The sequence below is a fragment of the Halteromyces radiatus genome (assembly GCF_025201355.1).
Source record: "Halteromyces radiatus strain CBS 162.75 chromosome Unknown BX664scaffold_3, whole genome shotgun sequence".
Lineage (NCBI taxonomy): Eukaryota > Fungi > Mucoromycota > Mucoromycetes > Mucorales > Cunninghamellaceae > Halteromyces > Halteromyces radiatus.
In genome coordinates this window covers 976,280-996,083 of record NW_026251689.1, presented here as the reverse complement: position 1 = coordinate 996,083, position 19,804 = coordinate 976,280, and the positions used below count along the sequence as shown (strand labels likewise).

The 19,804-nt window shown below is 33.8% G+C and overlaps 7 protein-coding genes across 7 annotated transcripts; 6 read left to right on the top strand and 1 right to left on the bottom strand.

The window, feature by feature from the left end:
- Positions 1-1,455: 1,455 nt before the first annotated feature.
- Positions 1,456-6,822, top strand: BX664DRAFT_357339 (uncharacterized protein; the record flags this gene model as incomplete). The annotated part of the gene is made up of 6 exons (XM_051547944.1): positions 1,456-1,482; positions 1,548-1,591; positions 1,667-2,066; positions 2,144-2,419; positions 2,491-4,163; positions 4,242-6,822. The coding sequence occupies 6 exons, from the start codon at positions 1,456-1,458 to the stop codon at positions 6,583-6,585; spliced, it is 4,764 nt and encodes a 1,587-aa protein (XP_051401287.1). The 3' UTR covers positions 6,586-6,822.
- On the top strand, positions 6,814-7,757 carry BX664DRAFT_277390 (40S ribosomal protein S26-A). The gene is made up of 3 exons (XM_051541364.1): positions 6,814-6,909; positions 7,196-7,507; positions 7,591-7,757. Exons 1-3 carry the CDS (start codon positions 6,832-6,834, stop codon positions 7,606-7,608), a joined length of 408 nt encoding a protein of 135 aa, XP_051401286.1. The 5' UTR covers positions 6,814-6,831; the 3' UTR covers positions 7,609-7,757.
- Positions 7,758-8,371: 614 nt separating this feature from the next.
- On the top strand, positions 8,372-10,225 carry BX664DRAFT_378555 (Septin-domain-containing protein). Its single transcript, XM_051548832.1, has 5 exons — positions 8,372-8,915; positions 8,992-9,109; positions 9,280-9,623; positions 9,712-9,823; positions 9,899-10,225. Exons 1-5 carry the CDS (start codon positions 8,419-8,421, stop codon positions 10,025-10,027), a joined length of 1,200 nt encoding a protein of 399 aa, XP_051401285.1. The 5' UTR covers positions 8,372-8,418; the 3' UTR covers positions 10,028-10,225.
- A 50-nt stretch (positions 10,226-10,275) lies between these two features.
- On the bottom strand, positions 10,276-12,090 carry BX664DRAFT_328262 (alpha-1,3/1,6-mannosyltransferase ALG2). The gene is made up of 5 exons (XM_051544573.1): positions 11,965-12,090; positions 11,771-11,887; positions 11,400-11,702; positions 11,016-11,321; positions 10,276-10,920 (listed from the first exon to the last, which is right to left on the bottom strand). Exons 1-5 carry the CDS (start codon positions 12,029-12,031, stop codon positions 10,325-10,327), a joined length of 1,389 nt encoding a protein of 462 aa, XP_051401284.1. The 5' UTR covers positions 12,032-12,090; the 3' UTR covers positions 10,276-10,324.
- Positions 12,091-12,171: 81 nt separating this feature from the next.
- BX664DRAFT_328261 (uncharacterized protein) lies at positions 12,172-12,966 on the top strand. Its single transcript, XM_051544572.1, has 4 exons — positions 12,172-12,286; positions 12,352-12,392; positions 12,452-12,576; positions 12,667-12,966. Exons 1-4 carry the CDS (start codon positions 12,259-12,261, stop codon positions 12,755-12,757), a joined length of 285 nt encoding a protein of 94 aa, XP_051401283.1. The 5' UTR covers positions 12,172-12,258; the 3' UTR covers positions 12,758-12,966.
- Positions 12,967-13,063: 97 nt separating this feature from the next.
- BX664DRAFT_328258 (uncharacterized protein) lies at positions 13,064-17,352 on the top strand. Its single transcript, XM_051544571.1, has 16 exons — positions 13,064-13,194; positions 13,262-13,394; positions 13,477-14,050; positions 14,137-14,645; positions 14,744-14,883; positions 15,003-15,056; positions 15,140-15,205; positions 15,282-15,373; positions 15,448-15,501; positions 15,571-15,686; positions 15,752-15,961; positions 16,029-16,215; positions 16,285-16,711; positions 16,841-16,969; positions 17,068-17,122; positions 17,231-17,352. Exons 1-16 carry the CDS (start codon positions 13,098-13,100, stop codon positions 17,265-17,267), a joined length of 2,880 nt encoding a protein of 959 aa, XP_051401282.1. The 5' UTR covers positions 13,064-13,097; the 3' UTR covers positions 17,268-17,352.
- Positions 17,353-17,558: 206 nt separating this feature from the next.
- BX664DRAFT_259958 (uncharacterized protein) lies at positions 17,559-19,545 on the top strand (the record flags this gene model as incomplete). Its single annotated transcript, XM_051540611.1, has 8 exons — positions 17,559-17,607; positions 17,664-17,836; positions 17,965-18,027; positions 18,108-18,495; positions 18,754-18,893; positions 18,955-19,017; positions 19,102-19,256; positions 19,440-19,545. 8 exons carry the CDS (start codon positions 17,559-17,561, stop codon positions 19,543-19,545), a joined length of 1,137 nt encoding a protein of 378 aa, XP_051401281.1.
- Between the last annotated feature and the right edge of the window lie 259 nt (positions 19,546-19,804).

Genomic DNA, 19,804 nt, shown 5'->3' with positions numbered 1-19,804 from the left:
TCATTATCATTTATTTTTATACATTATTATTTATCATTCATCTTTATTATCATCAAATCAATAAAATAGTAGAGTAGCTTTATTCACAATTATCATTTCTATTATTGGCGTTCTTTCTCTTTTTTTTTTCTTTGTTTCTTTTAGCTCTCCTGGTATCTTTCCTCATTGATTTGATGTTACAAATGATGATCTTTTATAATAGAGACAAAGAAAACGTGTAAATGATATCTCCTTTTTTTTTTTTTTCTGATTCTTTACTTATTTTATTTTGTTGTCACTCTCCAAAAAAAAGAGAGAGGGAGGGGAAATTAAGTCTCCCATGTACAAGTATTGTTCAATAAATTTTTGATTTGGATGAATAGTTTCCTTTTTTTTTTTATGACAAATAGAAATTGACCAATATAATAGGATGATCATCATGAATATGCATATTAAACCCTTGGATTCATGTCAGTCTATCATCCATATCTGTTAATCATGTCAATCATTCATTATTCACCTCAAAAGGAAGTTTTTCTTATTACAGACTTGCCTCGTCTTTTCGTCCTTTGTCCAGATTTCTGGATTTATATTTTTCTTTAGTTTTTAAACTATTCCATAGAAAACTGGACTTTTCTTCAAGAAAGGGCGTTCACGTCATCATCATCCATCATCATCGTTGTAGTCGTCATCAGGAGTTACCTAATATGGCGTCTACTCAATATAATAAAAAAAAAATCACAACATTTGTGATGATGATCAATATAAACTAGAAAGGAAATGATAAGAAGATTGAATGTGTTTATACGTGTGAATATCCAATCAACTGCTGACTCAATGCTGACTGATGAGCGAATATACTTTTTCTAACTGGTTGATCCACATATGATCCAAAAATGTAAATAAACAGTGAACAATAGATTAAACACCACATCGCCGCAGCTCTTTCATATTCTTTTTTATGGTTTTAAAAGATCTGTGTATCACCATCATCATACTTTGAGCTTTCCCAAATTTGCGGAATGATAAATTGTAACTACCTTTATTTGAATTTCAGGACACAATATGTAAAAGATAAGGGATCAATATAAATATATTTTTTTATAGAGCTTAGTTTTTGTTCAATTGGTTAGGATGATAAAAAAAAAACGTGGCGAAGTGTATGATTTCTTCTGTAGATGAAATCTGTATGAATGTAAATCAATTACAATATATGTATTGCGAATGTCCGTGTGTGGATTTGTGTGTGTGACCCGCTTGCCCGGTTTACTCTTTTTGTACGTTTCTACCTTTTCTAGTACCACTGCGGTCAAAAGGTTTTTTTTAAATTTTAAATTTTAAAAAGAAATTGTCGGTACCCAATTCTTTTCTTTTCTTCTTTTTTTTTTTTTTTTTTTTTTTTTTTTTTTTTTTCCTTTTTCCTTTTTTTCTTTTCCTCCCTTTCTCTTCATTGTTTTTCTTTTCCTTCAACAATTCATGGTGACTACTGACTGTAGCCTATTGGTAAGTTATTAGTCTAAAGTGGAACTTTTTGATATAAGATAATAATTTCTTTTTGAAAAATATAGCATCCTTGGTCAGATAATGACTTTACTCCATGCTTTAGAGAAACGTAAGTGAAACTAAAATATAATAAATATAATGGTTGAATAATATATGAACTGAACCTATGGGGTTGATTGAATAGAATCATAGATGCCGCTATTCCTTTGGCGATTTTGGTTTGGTCCATTGGCTCCATTGTTACGATATCTTATAAATATAAAAAATTAAGATCTTCTTTGTATACACCTTTGAAAACCAATCTTTCTACATCAAACTCTTATGGTGCCACTACTACTACTACCAATGCCAATGACGAACATGTTACTGGTGATACTGCTTCTGATGCCACTGTTCATTCTTATGAAGAAAAGCCAACTCAATGGACAGTGTTTAGTTGGTCAAGATTATTAGCTCTTTTACAATGTATTATCTATTGTAATGCTCTTGTCAACGTTTATTTCGAAACGTACGTGGCGGATCCTTTGGTAGAGGGAACGACTACAAATTTGTTGATCATGTATGCCGCACAATCTTTCTTTTGGGTAAGTTTCAATATATATATATCTTGGATGGAAAACAGGAATCTAATTCTTTCTTTTTTTTTTTTTTTTTTTTTTAGATCTATTGTTCTCTTTTGGCTGTGATCAACTTATCATTATCTCAAAATGCTAAATCCATTGCTGATGTAGTCTGTCAACAACTCAACATCCTTTATTTGGTGCACTTCTTGATTGGTTCCATCGATTTACACTCATTCTATACCGTCTACGATTATTCAAAGGTCTCCAATGGTTACAGTATCTCTTTTTATACGACCATGATCTCCTTGATTTTATTGATCTTTATTATTAATGAAGAACGTCATGCTCCTTCTGAACCTGTGATCACTGATACGGTATGATTATTTTTTTTTAAAAAAAAAAAGAATTCATAAAACATGAGATTAATATTATCATATTATTGTAGGGTCGTGCATTATCTGGGGAAGGTTGGGCATCTATCTATTCCAAATTCATGTTCAGTTGGGTGAACGTGATGATGAAGCTTGGTTACAAAGGAACTGTGAATGAGCAAGATTTGATCGAATTACCTCCTAACAACCGTACAAAGAACGTGTTGACTGATTTCTACCGCAATAAACGTGCAACAATGAAACTATCCTTGTTTTATACCTTTCGTTGGCCGTTATTTGTGCAAACTGTTTATGCCTTGGTATGGTCTGTGATTATCTTTGGTCCAGCTCTCTATTTGAACAAAATTATTAAATTTATCGAAAATCCTGATTCTGGGGAACCTGTATTAACAGCATTTGTCTATGTTTCTGGTCTCTTTATCACTTCTTCTATTCAATCTCTGGCTATGCAGCAAGCTCTTTATATTGGCCGTACGTTGGGTATTCGAATTCAAGCTATTATTATTGGAGAAGTATTCGGAAAAGCACTACGACGACGCGACAATGGTGGATCATCATCTACTGATAGTACCAAAGAAAAAGAAGAAAATCCGGAATCTGGTGATATCAACAATTTATTATCTGTCGATGCACAAAAGATTGGTGAATTGACTGCTTACATCTTTTACGCTTATTCTTATCCTCTTCAAATCGGCATCTGTATCGTGGCTCTCTATCGACTTTTGGGAACAGCAGCTCTTTGGGGTGTATTAGTCATGGCACTTTCTCAACCTCTTACGTATTTGGCCAGTCGACAATTCGAAAAATCTCAACGTACTGTGATGAGTGCAACCGATAAACGATTAAAACTAATGAATGAACTGTTGGCCGCCATTCGTATTGTGAAATTCTTTGCTTGGGAAAAGGAATTCAGAAAACGCCTGGTGGATGCAAGAGAAGTCGAACTCAAAGCTGTCCGCCATCGATTGTTTATGATGATGTGGATGATGAACATCTGGTTTGTGATTCCTATCTTGATCATGGTGGTTGTATTTTATGTGTATACTCTGCAAAATGCCCTGTCTGCTGCCACTGCGTTCACTGCTTTGGCGCTCTTCATCACCTTCCGTTCTGCTTTGGATGAATTCCCTTTCATCATCTCTTTTATTTTGCAAGCGAATGTGTCTTTGGGTCGTGTGGAAAAGTTCTTACAAGAAGATGAAGTGGAAATTGTACCTCAAGTTGGTCATCCTTCAGGAACTTATATTGGTTTTATCAATAATGCTACATTTGGCTGGCAAGATCCGAATGCGTCCTCCAAGAATGATGGCGGCGTTGCCACTCCTCCTATTGCTTCTCTCAAAAATTTGAACCTCTCTTTCCCTCGAAATAAGCTCTCCATTATTTGTGGTCCTACTGGATGTGGTAAAAGTACTCTTCTTTCAAGTTTATTCGGTGAAACTTATTGTTATAATGGTTCTGTTGTACTTCCTCCTCGTCCTGCTCTCCATCATCGTCATCAATTAGGTGGCGCTGTCTCGGGTATTGCCTATGTTGCTCAAACAGCTTGGTTACAAAATTGTAGTATTCGTGATAACATCTTGTTTGGATTGGATTATGATGAAGAACGTTATGCCAAAGTGTTATATATGACAGCTCTTACAAGAGATTTGGATATTCTTGAATTTGGTGATCAAACTGAAGTTGGTGAAAAAGGTGTTAGTTTATCAGGTGGTCAAAAACAAAGGTAATATATATTAGATATATCTTGTTGATTATCATTCTCTAATCTCTCTCTTTTTTTTTTTTTTTTTTTTTTCTCTAGACTTGCTATTGCTCGTGCTGTCTACTCAAATGCTGAAACCATTGTTCTTGATGATTGTCTCAGTGCTGTGGATGCTCATACAGCCAAACATTTGTATGATAATTGCATAAGAGGTGAGCTTATGATCGATCGTACTATTATCATGGTAACACATTATGTTGGCCTTTGTCTTGGTGGAGCAAGTTATGTTGTTGCCTTAAAAGGTGGAAATGTGGTAGCGGCTGGTAATCCTCAAGATGTTTTACAAACGGGTGCTCTAGGTGATGAATTAATTCATGCAAAGGATCAGGTCGAAGACGCTGAAGAAGAAAAAGCTGAAGAAGGTCCTATTCCATCTGTACCAAAACGTGCCAAGGTGGCTAAAACAGGTGAAGGTAGCAAGTTGATCAAAGATGAAGTGCGTGCTGAAGGTGGTGTACCTCTATCTGTTTATGCAACCTATTTCTTTGCTTCTGGTGGTTATGTCTTTTGGTTTGCCGTGGTATTTTTCTTCTGCCTTACTGAAGCTACTGTATTGGGTCAAGATTATTGGATCAAGGTCTGGGCTAGTGCTTATAATTTGGTGAACAACAATGGTACTTCCACTGGTTCTTCCACTTTATTATTCTCTGTCTCTCAACTCGGATCTTTTGACAATGGCGCTTCCATGAATTTTGGTATCTCTAGAGATAGTCACTTTGACCTTACAATGACTGATGCCAAACTGAACGATCCTCAAGCCGTTAATGTCAAATACTATTTAGGCATCTATTTTGCAATTGGTATGGTAGCTCTACTCGTGGCTTCTTTACGATTACTTATCCTCTATACTGGTTCCATCAACGCATCTCGTCGTATTCACTCGCAATTACTTGATCGTATTTTACGTGCCAAGGTTCGATTCTTTGATACTACACCGATGGGTCGCATTGTTAATCGGTTCTCTTCGGATTTGGAAACCATTGATCAAGAAGTATCTCCTCAACTTTCTTTTTTGATGTTCTCTGTTGTGTCAACTGTGATGGTGGTGATTGTGGTAACAGCTGTGACACCTGCATTCCTTGTCCCTGGTTTCTTCATCAGTATTCTCTACTGGTTTATTGGTATCTACTATCTCCGAACCTCTCGTGATCTCAAGCGACTTAATGCTATCTCTCGTAGTCCTATCTATACTCAATTCAACGAAAGTGTTAACGGTGTGGCAACCATCCGTGCTTTTGGATGTCAAGAACGATTCATTCTAGAAAACTTTAACAAGGTGGATAATAATAATCGACCTTTTATTTGGATGTGGGCTACCAATCGTTGGTTACATTGTCGTGTAGAACTTCTTGGTGCATTTGTTGGATTCTGTACTGGCTTTGTTTTGATACTTTCACGGAATTGGGTGGATCCTGGTCTAGCTGGTCTTTCTCTTAGTTATGCTCTCAACTTTACATCACATATTCTTTGGGTGGTACGCAACTATGCTATGAATGAAATGAATATGAATGCGGTGGAACGTGTTGGTGAATATCTGGCATTGGAAGAAGAACCTGCGACACATATTCCTGAAACCATGCCTCGTGCAAGCTGGCCTGAAACTGGATCCATTCAAGTCGATCATCTTGTTGTCAAGTATGCACCTGAAAATCCTGCAGTATTACGTGATGTGTCCTTTGATGTCAAGCCTCGTGAAAAAGTAGCGATTGTTGGACGTACTGGAAGTGGTAAAAGTACATTTGCATTATCTCTATTCCGATTTATGGAAGCAACTAGTGGGAAGATTTCTATTGATGGAATAGATATTTCGACAATTGGACTGGATGATTTGCGTTCTCGACTGACGATTATTCCTCAAGATCCTGTTCTCCTCAGTGGTACTTTACGAAGCAATTTGGATGCGTTTGATCAATATGATGATGCTACATTATGGAAGGCTTTGAAACGATCTCACTTGATTGATAACAATAATGGTGATAATCAAGATGTCACTCTTGATACAGTGGTAGCGGAAGGTGGCAAGAACTTCTCTCAAGGACAGCGTCAATTGATTGCTCTTGCTCGTGCTTTGGTCAAGAAATCGGCATTGATTGTATTGGATGAAGCGACTTCGTCTGTGGATTTTGAAACGGATCGATTAATTCAGAATACAATCCGTACTGAATTTGCTGATTCTGCTATTCTTTGTGTGGCTCATCGATTGAAGACGATTATTGATTATGATCGTGTATTGGTACTTGATCAGGGTCAAGTGAAAGAATTCGACACTCCTTATGCCTTGATGACGAATGATGGTGGGATTTTCCAACAAATGTGTCAACGTAGTGGTCAATATTCAGAACTTTTAGCTTTGGCTCAAGAAAAACACAATTCTTTAGAATAGACTCTTCGACTTTTTCATTTTATTATTATTATTATTATTATTTATTATCTGCATCTTCTATCTTTCTCTCTCTCCTTTATATACATATCTTTTTTTTTTATTTCATATATCGTTTTTGATTTATCTGCATTAAACATATCAATGATCTTCTCATTATTATTGTTATTACTTTTATGCATAGGTGTATAATTAGGTTGATGAATGAAGCTTTTTTTTTTTTTCTTGTTTCCTAGTTTTTGGGATTGAATGTCCGAAGGAAATTCAAAATGGGAAAGAATGGTTGAAATCTCATGTTCCTTCTCGATCTTCGATCTCCACAGTATGGTAAGATGAAAAAAAATAATGAATGATACAACAAGAAAGAACATTTTTTAGATTGGATATTATAGGAACACGATATAACTGGATAGATGGATGGATGGATGGATGGACGGATGGATGGACGGATGGATGGACAGGGTTTGAACTTTTTTTTTTTTTTGGCGAATAGAGGATAAATGTTGACGATGCCACATTATGAAAATGTCCTTTCTTGTTGATATCATTAGACGTACATTCTATCAAGAACAATGGACTCACTTTTTTTTTATATGTATATCCTTGACTGTAGACCTGCAAGAGAAGAAATAACGGACGCAACAAGCACGGCCGTGGCCACAACAAGTTTATTCGTTGTATCAACTGTTACCGCTGCTGTCCCAAGGACAAGGCCATCAAGCGATTCACCATCCGCAACATGGTCGAAGCCGCTGCTGTACGTGATCTTCAAGAAGCCTCCATCTATGAAGAATACGCTATTCCCAAGTTATACGTCAAGTTGCACTACTGTATCTCTTGCGCTATCCATGCTCGTGTTGTCCGTGTGCGTTCCGTTGTCAGTCGTCGCAACCGTGCTCCTCCTCCACGATTCCGATTCCAAAAGGTAAAAAAATAAAATAAAATAAAATAAATTATCATTTCTTTCATTGTATTGACCTTTTTTTTTTTTTTTTAAAAAAAAAATAGACTGCTAACAAGGCTTAAATGGTTGTTTCTTAGTTTGGAATGGCTATGCGTGGTTGTATAGTTAGTTAGTTCATTGTAGCTAGTTAATCTTTGTTTTTATATAATACATTCTCTCTTACATTTTGTCTTTGTATACATAAAACAAAAGGAAGGATTTGGCAACGAACAACTTGGTGATGATGGTTCTATTATGATTTCTGATGATTGATAGGTTGATGATGGTTGGTGATAATGATGTATTGATTGAATGATTGATGATTGACAGTGATGATGATTGATGATTGACAGTGATGATGATTGATGATGATTGATGATGATTGATGATGATTGATGATGATTGATGATTGACAGTGACGATTGACAGATGATGATTTCTATGCTTGGAAATGGGGATGTCCCAACCCTGAAGATATTAGTTGAGAATTTTAATTCCCGCATCATGCATCCAGGGTTCTTTGTAACGTCTATGGAATTCAGTTGATTGATTTGTGTACTAGTTGGAGAGAATAGGATTCTTTACATATAAAAAAAAAAAGGAGAATGAGACTAAAAAGTTGTTCATCACTATGGACTCAACTAAACTTGAAGATTTTTTTTTTTTTTTTTTTTGTATAGGAGAAATCCTTTCCCACCCCTGTTTCCTTTTTTAGATCAGCAGAAAAAAAAAAGAGCTTAACTCCTTGCAATGCCCCCTTTTTTTTCTTTCTTTTTTGAAAGCATTTAAATCATTCGTCACTTTTTTTCTTTCTTTCTTTCTTCTCATTTCGATTACTCTTTTTTGTTTTCTCTTTACTCTTCCTTTTTTTTTTTTTTTAATTTGATTGAATCATGACTACTGTTGCCTCACCATTAGAAGTAGCTCCACCACCACCACCAGTACCTATCACATCATCTGGTACAGGGATTGCCAATCTTCCTAATCAACGACATAAGATTGTTGCGAAGAATGGAGCGAATTTCACATTGATGGTATGTGGAGAATCAGGTGTAGGAAAAACTACATTTGTCAATACATTGTTTACATCGACTATCAAGGAACCCAAGAACTTGACTAAAAGACGACTCAAGACACCAGCAAAGACAGTGCAAATTCAAATCACTAAAGCTGAATTGGAAGAAAAGATGTTTAAAGTCAAGTTAACGATCATTGATACACCTGGATTTGGTGATTATGTGAATAATCGTCATGGATGGATTCCTATTGTGGACTTTTTGGATGACCAACACGAAAAATATATGCGTCAAGAACAACAACCTTGTCGTAAAGGAGTGATGGATATGCGGGTGCATGCTTGTTTATACTTTATTAAGCCTACTGGTCATACGTAAAGTTATTTATTATTATTATTATTATTATTATGATAGTTTTAATGATTGATGATTCCTTTTTTTTTTTTCTAGTTTATCTCCATTGGATATTGAAGTCATGAAAAGATTGGGTTCAAGAGTCAATTTGATTCCTGTCATTGCCAAAGCAGATACTTTGACTCCCGCTGATTTGGCCAAATTCAAGCAGAATGTAAAAAAAAAAAAAAAAAAAAAAAAATCTCCTATTCTGATACTCCTTTTCCCCTTAAAAATATCTTTGGCACTCAACACCTTTTTTTCTTCTTCTTTCTTCTTCTTCTTCTCCTTTTTTTTTTTCTGGGTCTCCTTTTTTTTTCTTATTTTATATATTTTATATTATAGATTCGTGAAGTCATTAGTGCACAAAACATTCAAGTATATTCTTGTCCTATTGAAAGTGACGATGAAACTACCACCAAACGTAATGTGAATATTATGGCAGCATTACCTTTTGCAGTGATTGGTTCAACTCAAGATGTGGTGACTTCAGATGGACGAAAAGTGAAAGGTCGTGAATATTCTTGGGGTGTAGCTGAAGTGGAAAACGATGAACACTGTGACTTTAGAAAATTACGAAGTTTATTGATTCGTACTCATATGTTGGACTTGATCACTACCACAGAAGAAACTCATTATGAAAATTATCGTCAATCTCAAATGGAAACTAGAAAATTTGGTGATCCTCGGTAAGTGCATAAAGTTTGATCGATGTCCTTTTTTTTTTGATCTCCTTTTTTTTTTTTTTTTTTTTTTTTTTTTTTTTTTTTTGAATAGTTCTCAACCCAATGAAAATGCCAAGTTCAAGGAAGAAGAAGAAGCTTTACGTAAACGATTCACAGAACAAGTTAAAAGTGAAGAAGCTAGATTCCGTAGTTGGGAACAACAGGTAAAAAAAAAAGTATTTTTTTTTTTTAATTTGGTATAATGATGGTATTGATGATCTTACATATATATATTCTAGCTCCTGGGTGAACGAGACCGTCTTCATAAAGAATTGGAACAACAAAGTGAACGTGTCAAGGAATTGCAAGCTGAAATTGATGGTTACTACTACAATCAACGAGACTCTCCTAAAACACTTAGAAAGTAGTATAGTAATTAGTATTGACCAGTGTTAGTATATTAGTAAATTGATTTTATAGCTCCCTTTTTATTTTATGTTTTTTTCTCAATTTTCATTATATCTTTTATTTTCATTCTATTGCCCTTTTTTTTTTTTATATATCTTATTTCCTACCCTTTAATCATCCTAGTCTCTTTCTCTCTCTCTTTTTTTTCTCCTTTATCCTCTTTTTAAACAAAATAAAAACAATATGATTCTATTCTATTTATTAAAAATCACAATATATATATATATTTTTTATATTTTATTATTGATTCAATATATTCATAAACAATAATGATACCAAATATATATCATGACCAAAGCTATAATTATTCTACATCCAAATTCCACATTCATATAATAGTATCTTGTAGGTCTTCCACCAGACATCATTTCTTCCAAGATATCTTCCAGCTGATTGGCAAAATTGGATAATGAGAACTTGGCCTTAACATGACTACGACCATTCCGTCCCATAGCAGGTCCATCAAATTCCTTGGAAATAAATCCGCCGATGCCATCCGCCCATAGTTTTGGTTCAGGTGGTAATAATAGTCCAGTTTCCTTATCTTTGATCGTTTCCAAAGGTCCACCTGTATTTGTCGCAATCACCGGGATGGACGCATACATTCCTTCCACTGGAGTGATGCCAAAGTGTTCATTGGTTGGGGTGTACAATAAAAGTTCAGAATTGGCCAAGAGGTATGTACGTTGTGCATCGTTGAATGAGCATACAAAAATCACTTGTGCATCCGTTGATGGTGCCGTCATGGTATCTGGAAAAATCCTTGCTGTCTTTAATTGGAATGTTTCAGTCGCCAATATATCTAATTCGTTCAAGTAATCCACGTTTTCTTGTACTCTTTTATCATAGCCACCTAAATCAACATGTATATAGAAAAAAAAAAAAAAAAGAAAAGGAATAATAAGTCAGGATATTAATAATCAATGTTGATAGTGTATCTTCTTTTACCAGCTAATACCAATCGATAATTATTAAACACAGAGTCCGGAATCATATTGGAATTCTTCAATTCAGCAAATGCACGTAATGCCAGTTCCACATTCTTTTTACGTTCAAATCGATTAATGGATAACAACGTCTTTCTATGAGATTCGAGTAGTTGTACTTGTGGATCAGAGTAGTCGGTGGTTCTATCATAAGCATCAAAATTGATAGGTGGATACAATACACGTGGTTTTTTCAAGATGGTTGGAAATGACCGTTTAAACATACCACCAGTAAATCCACTATTGACAACGATCGTATCTGATAAACCTATTTACCCCATCAAATCATAAAAGAATAAGAAAGAAAAATAAGAATCGATATATATATGTATATATATATATTTACCTGTGGTCAATTCTTCCAATTTGTCAAACACATAACGATAGATTTCCCGTAACTGAGAATCACGTTTCGCCAAAAGTTTATCCGGAAAATGACAATAAAATAATACACGAGAGGATGAGAACCATTTAAGTAATGGAATACAGGCACTAAGTTGATCAATAAAGAGTACATCATAAGTATCACGATGATACTGTAGTAACCATAAAGACAGAGCCAGTTGACGAAGAATAGCACAAACAATAAAGAATTTTCCAAATATATGTCGTGGAAGACTATCACCAATGACTTGAACAGAAAGTGTACCTTTGATGAAAAGTGTTTGATGCATAATAATAGTTTAGAATATAGTTTTTTTATTTTATTTGTCTTACCATCTCTTGTTTCTTCAAAACAGTGAGAACGATCGTGGTGACTGGTATATATAATGACTTGATGACCTTTCGATTGAGCAGCCATAGCAGCATCTACTACTAGACGTTCTGCCCCACCTAAAAAAAGAAATAAAAAAGGAAAAGAGAGAGAGAAAGTTGGTTACTATAAAGTATAAATAATTTATATATATTACCAATGCCCAAGTCAGGATGTATAAAAGCGATTTTTAAAGGAGTTTGACCATCTTGTCCTCCAGACATACTTTTGTATATGAAAGGGTACAAAAGAAGGAGAGAGAGAGAGTGAGAGACTAAGGAAAAGAAAATAAGAATAGGAAGAAAAGTGAGGGAAATTATTTTTCCCTGTCACAGTCAAGCTACAATTTTTTTTTTTTTTTTTTTTTTGAGGAAAAGGGCCGCTGACCTTCTTTCTTTTCTACTTCCTTTTCATTATTATTATTATTTTCTTTAACTACTGATTTTCAATCATGAGTTTACTTCAACCTTATGTCGATCGTAAGTTTAATAAATTCATTATATTATATCTCTACATTAATACTTTTTTTTTTATTAATATACAGAATCTGTACTAGTTTTAACCTTGGACGGACGAATACTTGTGGTAAGTCTTTTTCTACTTGATTTTATGTTTAACCGTGTCTCATTCTTTTTATATTATAGGGTACTTTACGTGGAACTGATCAAACATCAAATGTTATTCTTGAAAAGTGTGAGGAACGCGTATTTTCTACTAGTGGTACTGAAGTCAATCCTCTTGGCTTATATCTTATTCGAGGGGACAATATGTAAGTTTAGTCATTTATTTTATTTTCATTACTTAACTCATTTTTTTATTATTATTATTATTATTATTATTATTTTTTATATATATCTAGTTGTACCGTTGGACTTATTGATACCGAAAAAGATCAAGAAATAGATATTACACAAATCAAGGCTGAACCTTTGGGTATACTTAAGCTTTAATTAGTCTCATTTAGGTTTTTTTTTTTATCTTTTGTTTCATTTCTCGCATCATTGTACTATAGCTTTATCCCGTCTCTCTCTCTTTTTTCTTTTTTTAACTATTCATATAAAATTACTTATTATTGAGCACTATATTTATCATATTCATAAAATAAACAATATATTTCTTGATCTTCTCCACATCCCCTCTTTTTTTTGACATAAGGATCACTGGTTTGAACTAGATGTATCATCTGACTTTAAATTGAATCATCATTGCCTTATTTCCTATTTTTTTTTCCTTTTTTTTTTTCTTTTTCCTTTTCTTTGTTCCTTTTATTTTATTTTATTCAAAAGATAAATGTCGTTTCAACTATCTAGTGTATGGCAAGTTCTTGGACCTTTTCCTATTGGGATGCGGGAACAAGACTTTGGTGCTGATCCTTTGGAAGCTTATGGTAAAGGACTAGAAAAAAAAAAGGTGGATAGAAAAAGAGTTTTCTTTTACAAACTTTTTTTTTATAGGTGGATTCAGTCAACTCAAATATTCAAAGACAAGTCAATTCCCAAGTGAACTTTCTCCTAAAGGTCAAGTTGGTTGGACTAAAGTCAAGTCTATAGATAATGTTGTAGGACCATTACTGTTTCCTGACATACGGTACAAAAATGATTCTTTTTAATTCAAAAAAAAGATTAGCAGTGCTGACTATGAAATCATTTCAATGCTGTAACAATTTTAGATGGGAACAAAATGGGATTCCGTTTGGATGGTCTATTGAACAATATCAAGCATGGGCAAGAGGAAATTTGAAAATTAGCAAGAAAAGTCATATCCTAATTCAATTACATGGTGTTACCTCTTTTTATATCAATCAACAAAAATACTCAGGTGATCTTTATGGTTATAAATCAACTTTACATTGGGTAGAATTGGAAACAGGGACATATTCTTTGGAAGTACGTTTGGTACATGATGTTCGAGTTTTTGGTGGTGGTAATAAAAATGGTCCTCAATGTCAATTCTCTATTTCTATTTATCCCTTGGATTGTGGTACTATGGTGGATGACGCTCTTTTTCCTCGCCAACAATATCATCGATTCCATTCTAATACATCTACAGCTAATACTACTACTCTTTTGGGTCGCGATATGATCAAACAAGTACTTATGCCATCCTTTATTCAATATCAAGGTTTTGCTGGTCATTTTGGAAGTGTCTCTATTCACAATCTAATTCCAGAAACATTACATGTGGTCTCTATTCGACTGGTGTTTCAAGCTTATCATCATATTTCTGATGTTATTACTGTTTTGGTAATGCTGAAATGGAATGTTGACAATAAAAAGTATGCTCACTCCTTTTCTTTTTTCTTTTTTATTCGTTTTTATCTTATTACAAGCGACCTGCCATTTTACTTCAACGATCAAATCATACCACTATGGTCAAAGGACAACAACGACGGATAGGATTTTCTTTTGATTTAAAAAACAATACTGTGCATGACGAAACTCTATTTTTACAAGCAAATAAGGTTCATGTCAAGGTGATTGTAACATTTGCTACATCAACAAACACATTTACCCTAGTAGATGACAGTACCACAATCAACTCAATAGATTGGAATCAGATGAATACTAACAATCGCAACAAGGCATCCTCAGTAGAAGCAACAACAACAACAACTCTCCCAACATCATCTGTATTTCTTTATACTTTTTTGGACTTTGATGGATCAGTGCAATATGCAAAAGCCAAACGACCAAAAGTCCTGGACGCGAATGAAAATAAACCTATTATTTTGGCGCTTCATGGTGCTGGTGTAGATGTTGAACATGATACTTTTTGGACTGACTCTATTGATGCTCAAGATTCGGTTTGGATAGTATTTCCTACTGGAAGAACGTCTTGGTAAGTTTCCCACAATCCCATATCAAGTTGTTCTTGCAAAATCAAATAAACAAACTGATCATTATTATTATTATTTTTCTTTTCCTTATGATATTTAGGGGAATGGATTGGCATGGACCAAGTATGAAAAACGCATTTTATTCATTGGAAGGACTCGCCGAAGTGATGGATCTATTATTCTCTAGAGCCACTGATGGAAATCGAAGTCAACCTTCTGATGACCAAGATTGGATTGTAGGTAAATGTACATATATACATATATATATATATATAGAGAGAGAGAGAGAACTATATTATAAAAAGGGATAATATGATGTTTTTATTGATTGCGTTATTTTATCTTCCTTATTTATACAGTAGAAAAAAGTGAATCTTTTTCCATTGGGAATATAAACAGATTGATTTATATGGGTATGCAAATCTAAAATGGAAAAGACAAAAGAAAAGAAAGAAATGATATGATGATACTAATATGAATCAAATATCTCATATAGGTCATAGCAACGGTGGGCAAGGCGTCTGGTATCTGGCTACTCATCATCCTGATCGAGCTATCGCTGGTAAAGATTTATAGTGAAACTCTATGTTATTGTCATGATTCATTTTCTCACTTTCAGGTTTGTCTTTCTATTGTAGCTGTAGCTGCAGCAGGATATGTGAAGATTCAAGATTATGTCTCTTACAATAATTGGATTAGTCATTCGCATATAGACCCTCTCTTATTTGGTGTAAGTGAAAATAGAATACTAATTATACAAAACGATCTCAATGTAATTTGTTGTTGTTTATGATTTCTCTGTAGGTACTCGAATCGGCTTACGCTGAATATAACAATGATTTGCATCTTTCAAACATGGTAATATCAACTTTATAAGTTGATAATCCGTATTGATTGAACTTTTCTCATAATTGATTTGTTTTTCAGGTTGGACTTCCTGTTTTAGCCAAGTGTGGATCTGAAGACGATAATGTGCCTCCTTTACATTCACGCAAATATGTCCGTTTACTCAATGAATACAGCAAAAACCCAAATCTTATAAAGTAAGTAACATCATGCCAGAGGAAAAAAAAAAAAGGAAAAAACTTACCATTGAAAACTTGAATAGACTGTCTGAAGTGGAAGGAAAAGGACATTGGTGGGATACTGTGCTCAATGATCAAGAAACCAACGATTTTCTCAAGAAAATAATTCAACAAAATGATAATTTACAACCATCATCATTGAATCAGCATCATTTTATTATCACCACAACAAATCCTGCTTCTCTTGGGGTTGTACATGGAATTCAAATTGAACAACTCTTGATTCCTTATAGGTATATATTATATTCATAGAAAAAAAAAGAGTCACTCACTTTCTTTGACTTTCGTTTCTTGTTATAGAAAAAGTTCTCTTGTTGGAGATATGGACACGGAAAACAATTCGCTAAATTTGAAATCTCTCAATGTATCGGCATTCAAAATATGCAATCGCAAGGAAAGTACCATTACTATTGATCAAATGGTTTTTCATCATGTGAATCGAAAGGAAGGAGTTCTTTTTGTATTGGATAATAATGGAAAATGGATGGTAAGAAGAAAAAAAAAAAAAAAGAAAATGATTGGTATTGTTATTGATGTTGTATTTTCATCAATCTAGATCGAAACAAGCAAATGGCCAAAACGTGGTGAACGAAGCAGACTTTCCTATGGACCTATTCATCGTGTTTATGAATCAAGCAAACCATTGATGATTGTGATACCTAATCAAAGCCAGTCTTCAACAATTGATAATTATCGTCATCTCGCTTTACAAATATCTCATGATTGGTATCTCTATGGGGGAGGGGATTCGATGATAGTGACGGATGATCATCCTCTTGTGACTTTTGAAGAAATTGAAATGGAATCAACAGAAACGATGAACAACAGGATATCACCATTCTTTTTCCGTATTTATCTTGATATTGGGAACGACAATCAAGCCGTATCACAATTATTAGGTTTGAATGGAAACAATGTGGATATAGAAATCAATCATTCAGCTATTCAAGTGGGTTCTAGATACTTTGATCGTCCTGGATCAGGTAATTTTTTTTTTTTTTAAAAAAAAAAAAGAAAGAAAAGTCTAAAGAAGAGGACTGATATCGATATTTTAATCTTCTCTTTAATTATTTGACTGAATATCCTTTTTTTTTTTTTTTTTCTATTTCAAGGTATTTTATTCCTTAGTCCTGGTAGTTTAAATGAAATGGCGATCGTGATCTCAGGACTTGATTTAGAAGGATTACAATTGGCGTGTCAATTATTACCACGACGTACCGGTATGTTAATACCAGAGTGGGGTAAAAAAAAAAATAAAATAAAATAAAAAATAAAAAAAAAAAAATAGAATGATTGAACTTTGAACGAAGATAAGAATGCTTTTGAACATATTTTATAGTGGTTACAAGTCCGTTAACAAAAGAACAAGGTGTTGGTGGCATATTAGGTGCAGGGTAAGGTGACATGAAATGACGAAGGGGACAGATGATCTTTTCTGGGGTATACAACTCGTGTAACTAACTATTTCATTTTTTTTTTTTTTAATTGTTTTGACTTTTTAGATATTTTGGAAATAACTGGCAAGCATTTGGATACTAATGACTTCTTGTATTTAGATAGGTTGATAGTTTAGACATTTTATTATTTTTATTATTATTATTATTATAAAATGTTACTATTGATGATGATTTTTTGTTGTGCTGAGATTTCTTCACAGGTGATTGACCAAAGAAAAAAAAAAAAAAGAAATCAGGTGATACCGACTATTGAAAATGCTGGGGATGGAAAAAAAAGTTTTCAGTCTCTTTTTTTTTTTTTTTTTTTTTCCTTTACTTTCCTCCCTTTTTTATTTTAATTCTTATATTTTCTCTTTTTTATTTTTTATTTTGTATGTCTAGTCCACCACGAAAAACTGAGCCTATCTCTATTTTAAAGGTAAGTAAATATTTGAATCTCAAAGTCTGTAGGATTAAAAAAACTATTGTTTATAGGCAGCACCAACACGATCTTCACATGTTGATAATTCTTCAACACATCAAACAACAAATATAGTGATGAGTGAAGATGAAGACGAAGAAGATCTTCGATATACAATGTCTGATGGTGAAGATGAAGATCCTGCGTATGTTCCTTCTGGTAAAGCTTTGGAACTCTTACAAACTGAAAAAGTATGTCATTCTGGTTATTTACTCAAGAAAGGGGAAAAACGACGTGTAAGTAATAAAAAAAAAAAAAAAAAAAAGAGGGAAGATCATATTTGTTTAAAGCTAACATAATTTCAATAACAAAAAAAAAGACTTGGAAAAAAAGATGGTTTGTACTTCGAACAACTAAACTGGCCATGTATAAGGATAAAAAGGTATTATCGCTATTTTTATACATAATATATATATATATACATATTACTGACTTGGGATCAACATGTATCTTGTACTACAGGAATACAAGCTCCTACGCATCATTGATTTGCACGACATACACAGTGTCGTCCAAGTGACATCCAAAAACAAATATCGATATGTATTCGCTATTATTACACCAAAACGAATGTATTATGTTCAAGCAGATGATCAAAAAACAATGGATGGATGGTTTGAAGCTATTGATCATGCAAAGGAAGAACTACGTTTGTACGATGCTGATGACGATTCTAGTTCAGCAGGAAGAGATCAGGAGTTTGCCAAGGATGTCGTGACCTCTTATAAATCAAATTCCAGTATCACTCAACAACCTCGACGACGATCTTCAGGTACAGCAACCACTATAGAGATTCGACGACAATCAGGTGGTATGGCTTCATCTTTATCATCATCTCCTTCTACAACTGGTATTACTCATTCTCCTCCTGGTCATTCCTCATTATCAACTTCTCCACCTCCACCTGTTCCACCTCTTCCAACATCTATGCCTACTACTTCCTCTACATCGACTGAACCAATTACTTTATCAAAATTAGAACCTATCAATACCAGTACAACAACGCCTATGGATATTCCCAAATTGAAGCCTGCTCTTATATCACCACTAAGCGATTACACCACTGGTCATGTATACCCTCTTTCTCCTACATTGGATCAAGCTCAAGTTCATTTTGCTGAAGGCATTGCAAGCTCGGAAGACGATGAAGATTATAGCGCCAACAATAGTATGATTGACATTAGAAAGGAAGAGGATCGGAATAGAGTTTTGGTTGAAGGTTATTTACTAAAACTTGGTCGAAACAAGGTAATATATATATATATGATCAAACTAGAGTTTTATTTTTAATATTAAATGAATTTATTAGGGTTGGCAAAAAAGATGGTTTGTTTTACGAACAGATACTCTTTCTTATTATGAAAATGAAAAGGTAAATTTTATAGAAATAAATAAATAAATAAAAAAGATGAAATGAATCATGATTTCTTATTATTATTATTATTATTGTTGTTAGGAATACTCACCTCATCGAATCATCCCATTGAATCATATTATTGACGCCTTAGAAATCGAAGCCATCAGCAAAAATAAACAACACTGTTTCAAGATTATCATTCCAAAACGAAATTATGTACTTTGCGCTAGTACTGAGAATGACTTGGAAGCTTGGTTGAATGCTTTGACAATTGCTGTGCGACGATTAAAGAAAGAAACGACTGGATACAGTTCTTCTACAACAAATGACTCTAACCCTCCTGTTTCTACGGACAAACCAATTGGATCTGCTTTGAAATCAGCTCTTCATCATCAAAAGCGACTGGAACAAGTTGCCGAAGTGGAAGGTTCTCCTAGGGAAAGGAAGTCCTCTTTGGAATCTTTTGATAATTCAAGTCATCTTTCTGGTGTTAGTGGTGCTGGTGGTGTTGGTGGTGCTGGTGGCGCTTTGGGTAGACATTAGTTCCTCTTTTTTTTTTTTTTTAACTTCCTTGCCTTTATACATATACCTTTTTATATTAATACAATTCAATCTTTATTATTCTCTTCCATTTGTTTTTTTTTTCTTTTCTATACATTCTTTCCATTTTCATCAAATCATTATTATTATATTTTAATAAATCATTACAGCTTCTATTGTCTTTACATTGATCAATCTCTCCTATAAATAAATGATGATTCATATCGAGCAAAAGATCCAACTTTAGACATATAAAGATATT

Bases quoted from the DNA above. Each gene is read 5' to 3' on its own strand.
- BX664DRAFT_277390 (XM_051541364.1), top strand. From the start codon at position 6,832: ATGTCCGAAGGAAATTCAAAATGGGAAAGAATGGTTGAAATCTCATGT. The intron at 6,910-7,195 runs GTAAGATGAAAA...CCTTGACTGTAG, and splicing joins TCTTCGATCTCCACAGTATG to ACCTGCAAGAGAAGAAATAA.
- BX664DRAFT_378555 (XM_051548832.1), top strand. From the start codon at position 8,419: ATGACTACTGTTGCCTCACCATTAGAAGTAGCTCCACCACCACCACCA. The intron at 9,624-9,711 runs GTAAGTGCATAA...TTTTTTGAATAG, and splicing joins AGAAAATTTGGTGATCCTCG to TTCTCAACCCAATGAAAATG. The intron at 9,824-9,898 runs GTAAAAAAAAAA...TATATATTCTAG, and splicing joins TCCGTAGTTGGGAACAACAG to CTCCTGGGTGAACGAGACCG.
- BX664DRAFT_328262 (XM_051544573.1), bottom strand. From the start codon at position 12,031: ATGTCTGGAGGACAAGATGGTCAAACTCCTTTAAAAATCGCTTTTATA. The intron at 11,703-11,770 runs GTAAGACAAATA...TTTTCATCAAAG, and splicing joins TTTTGAAGAAACAAGAGATG to GTACACTTTCTGTTCAAGTC. The intron at 10,921-11,015 runs GTAAAAGAAGAT...ATGTTGATTTAG, and splicing joins TTATCGATTGGTATTAGCTG to GTGGCTATGATAAAAGAGTA.
- BX664DRAFT_328261 (XM_051544572.1), top strand. From the start codon at position 12,259: ATGAGTTTACTTCAACCTTATGTCGATC. The intron at 12,287-12,351 runs GTAAGTTTAATA...ATTAATATACAG, and splicing joins ACTTCAACCTTATGTCGATC to AATCTGTACTAGTTTTAACC. The intron at 12,577-12,666 runs GTAAGTTTAGTC...ATATATATCTAG, and splicing joins CTTATTCGAGGGGACAATAT to TTGTACCGTTGGACTTATTG.
- BX664DRAFT_328258 (XM_051544571.1), top strand. From the start codon at position 13,098: ATGTCGTTTCAACTATCTAGTGTATGGCAAGTTCTTGGACCTTTTCCT. The intron at 15,206-15,281 runs GTAAAGATTTAT...TTTCTATTGTAG, and splicing joins TCCTGATCGAGCTATCGCTG to CTGTAGCTGCAGCAGGATAT. The intron at 15,502-15,570 runs GTAATATCAACT...TTTGTTTTTCAG, and splicing joins ATTTGCATCTTTCAAACATG to GTTGGACTTCCTGTTTTAGC.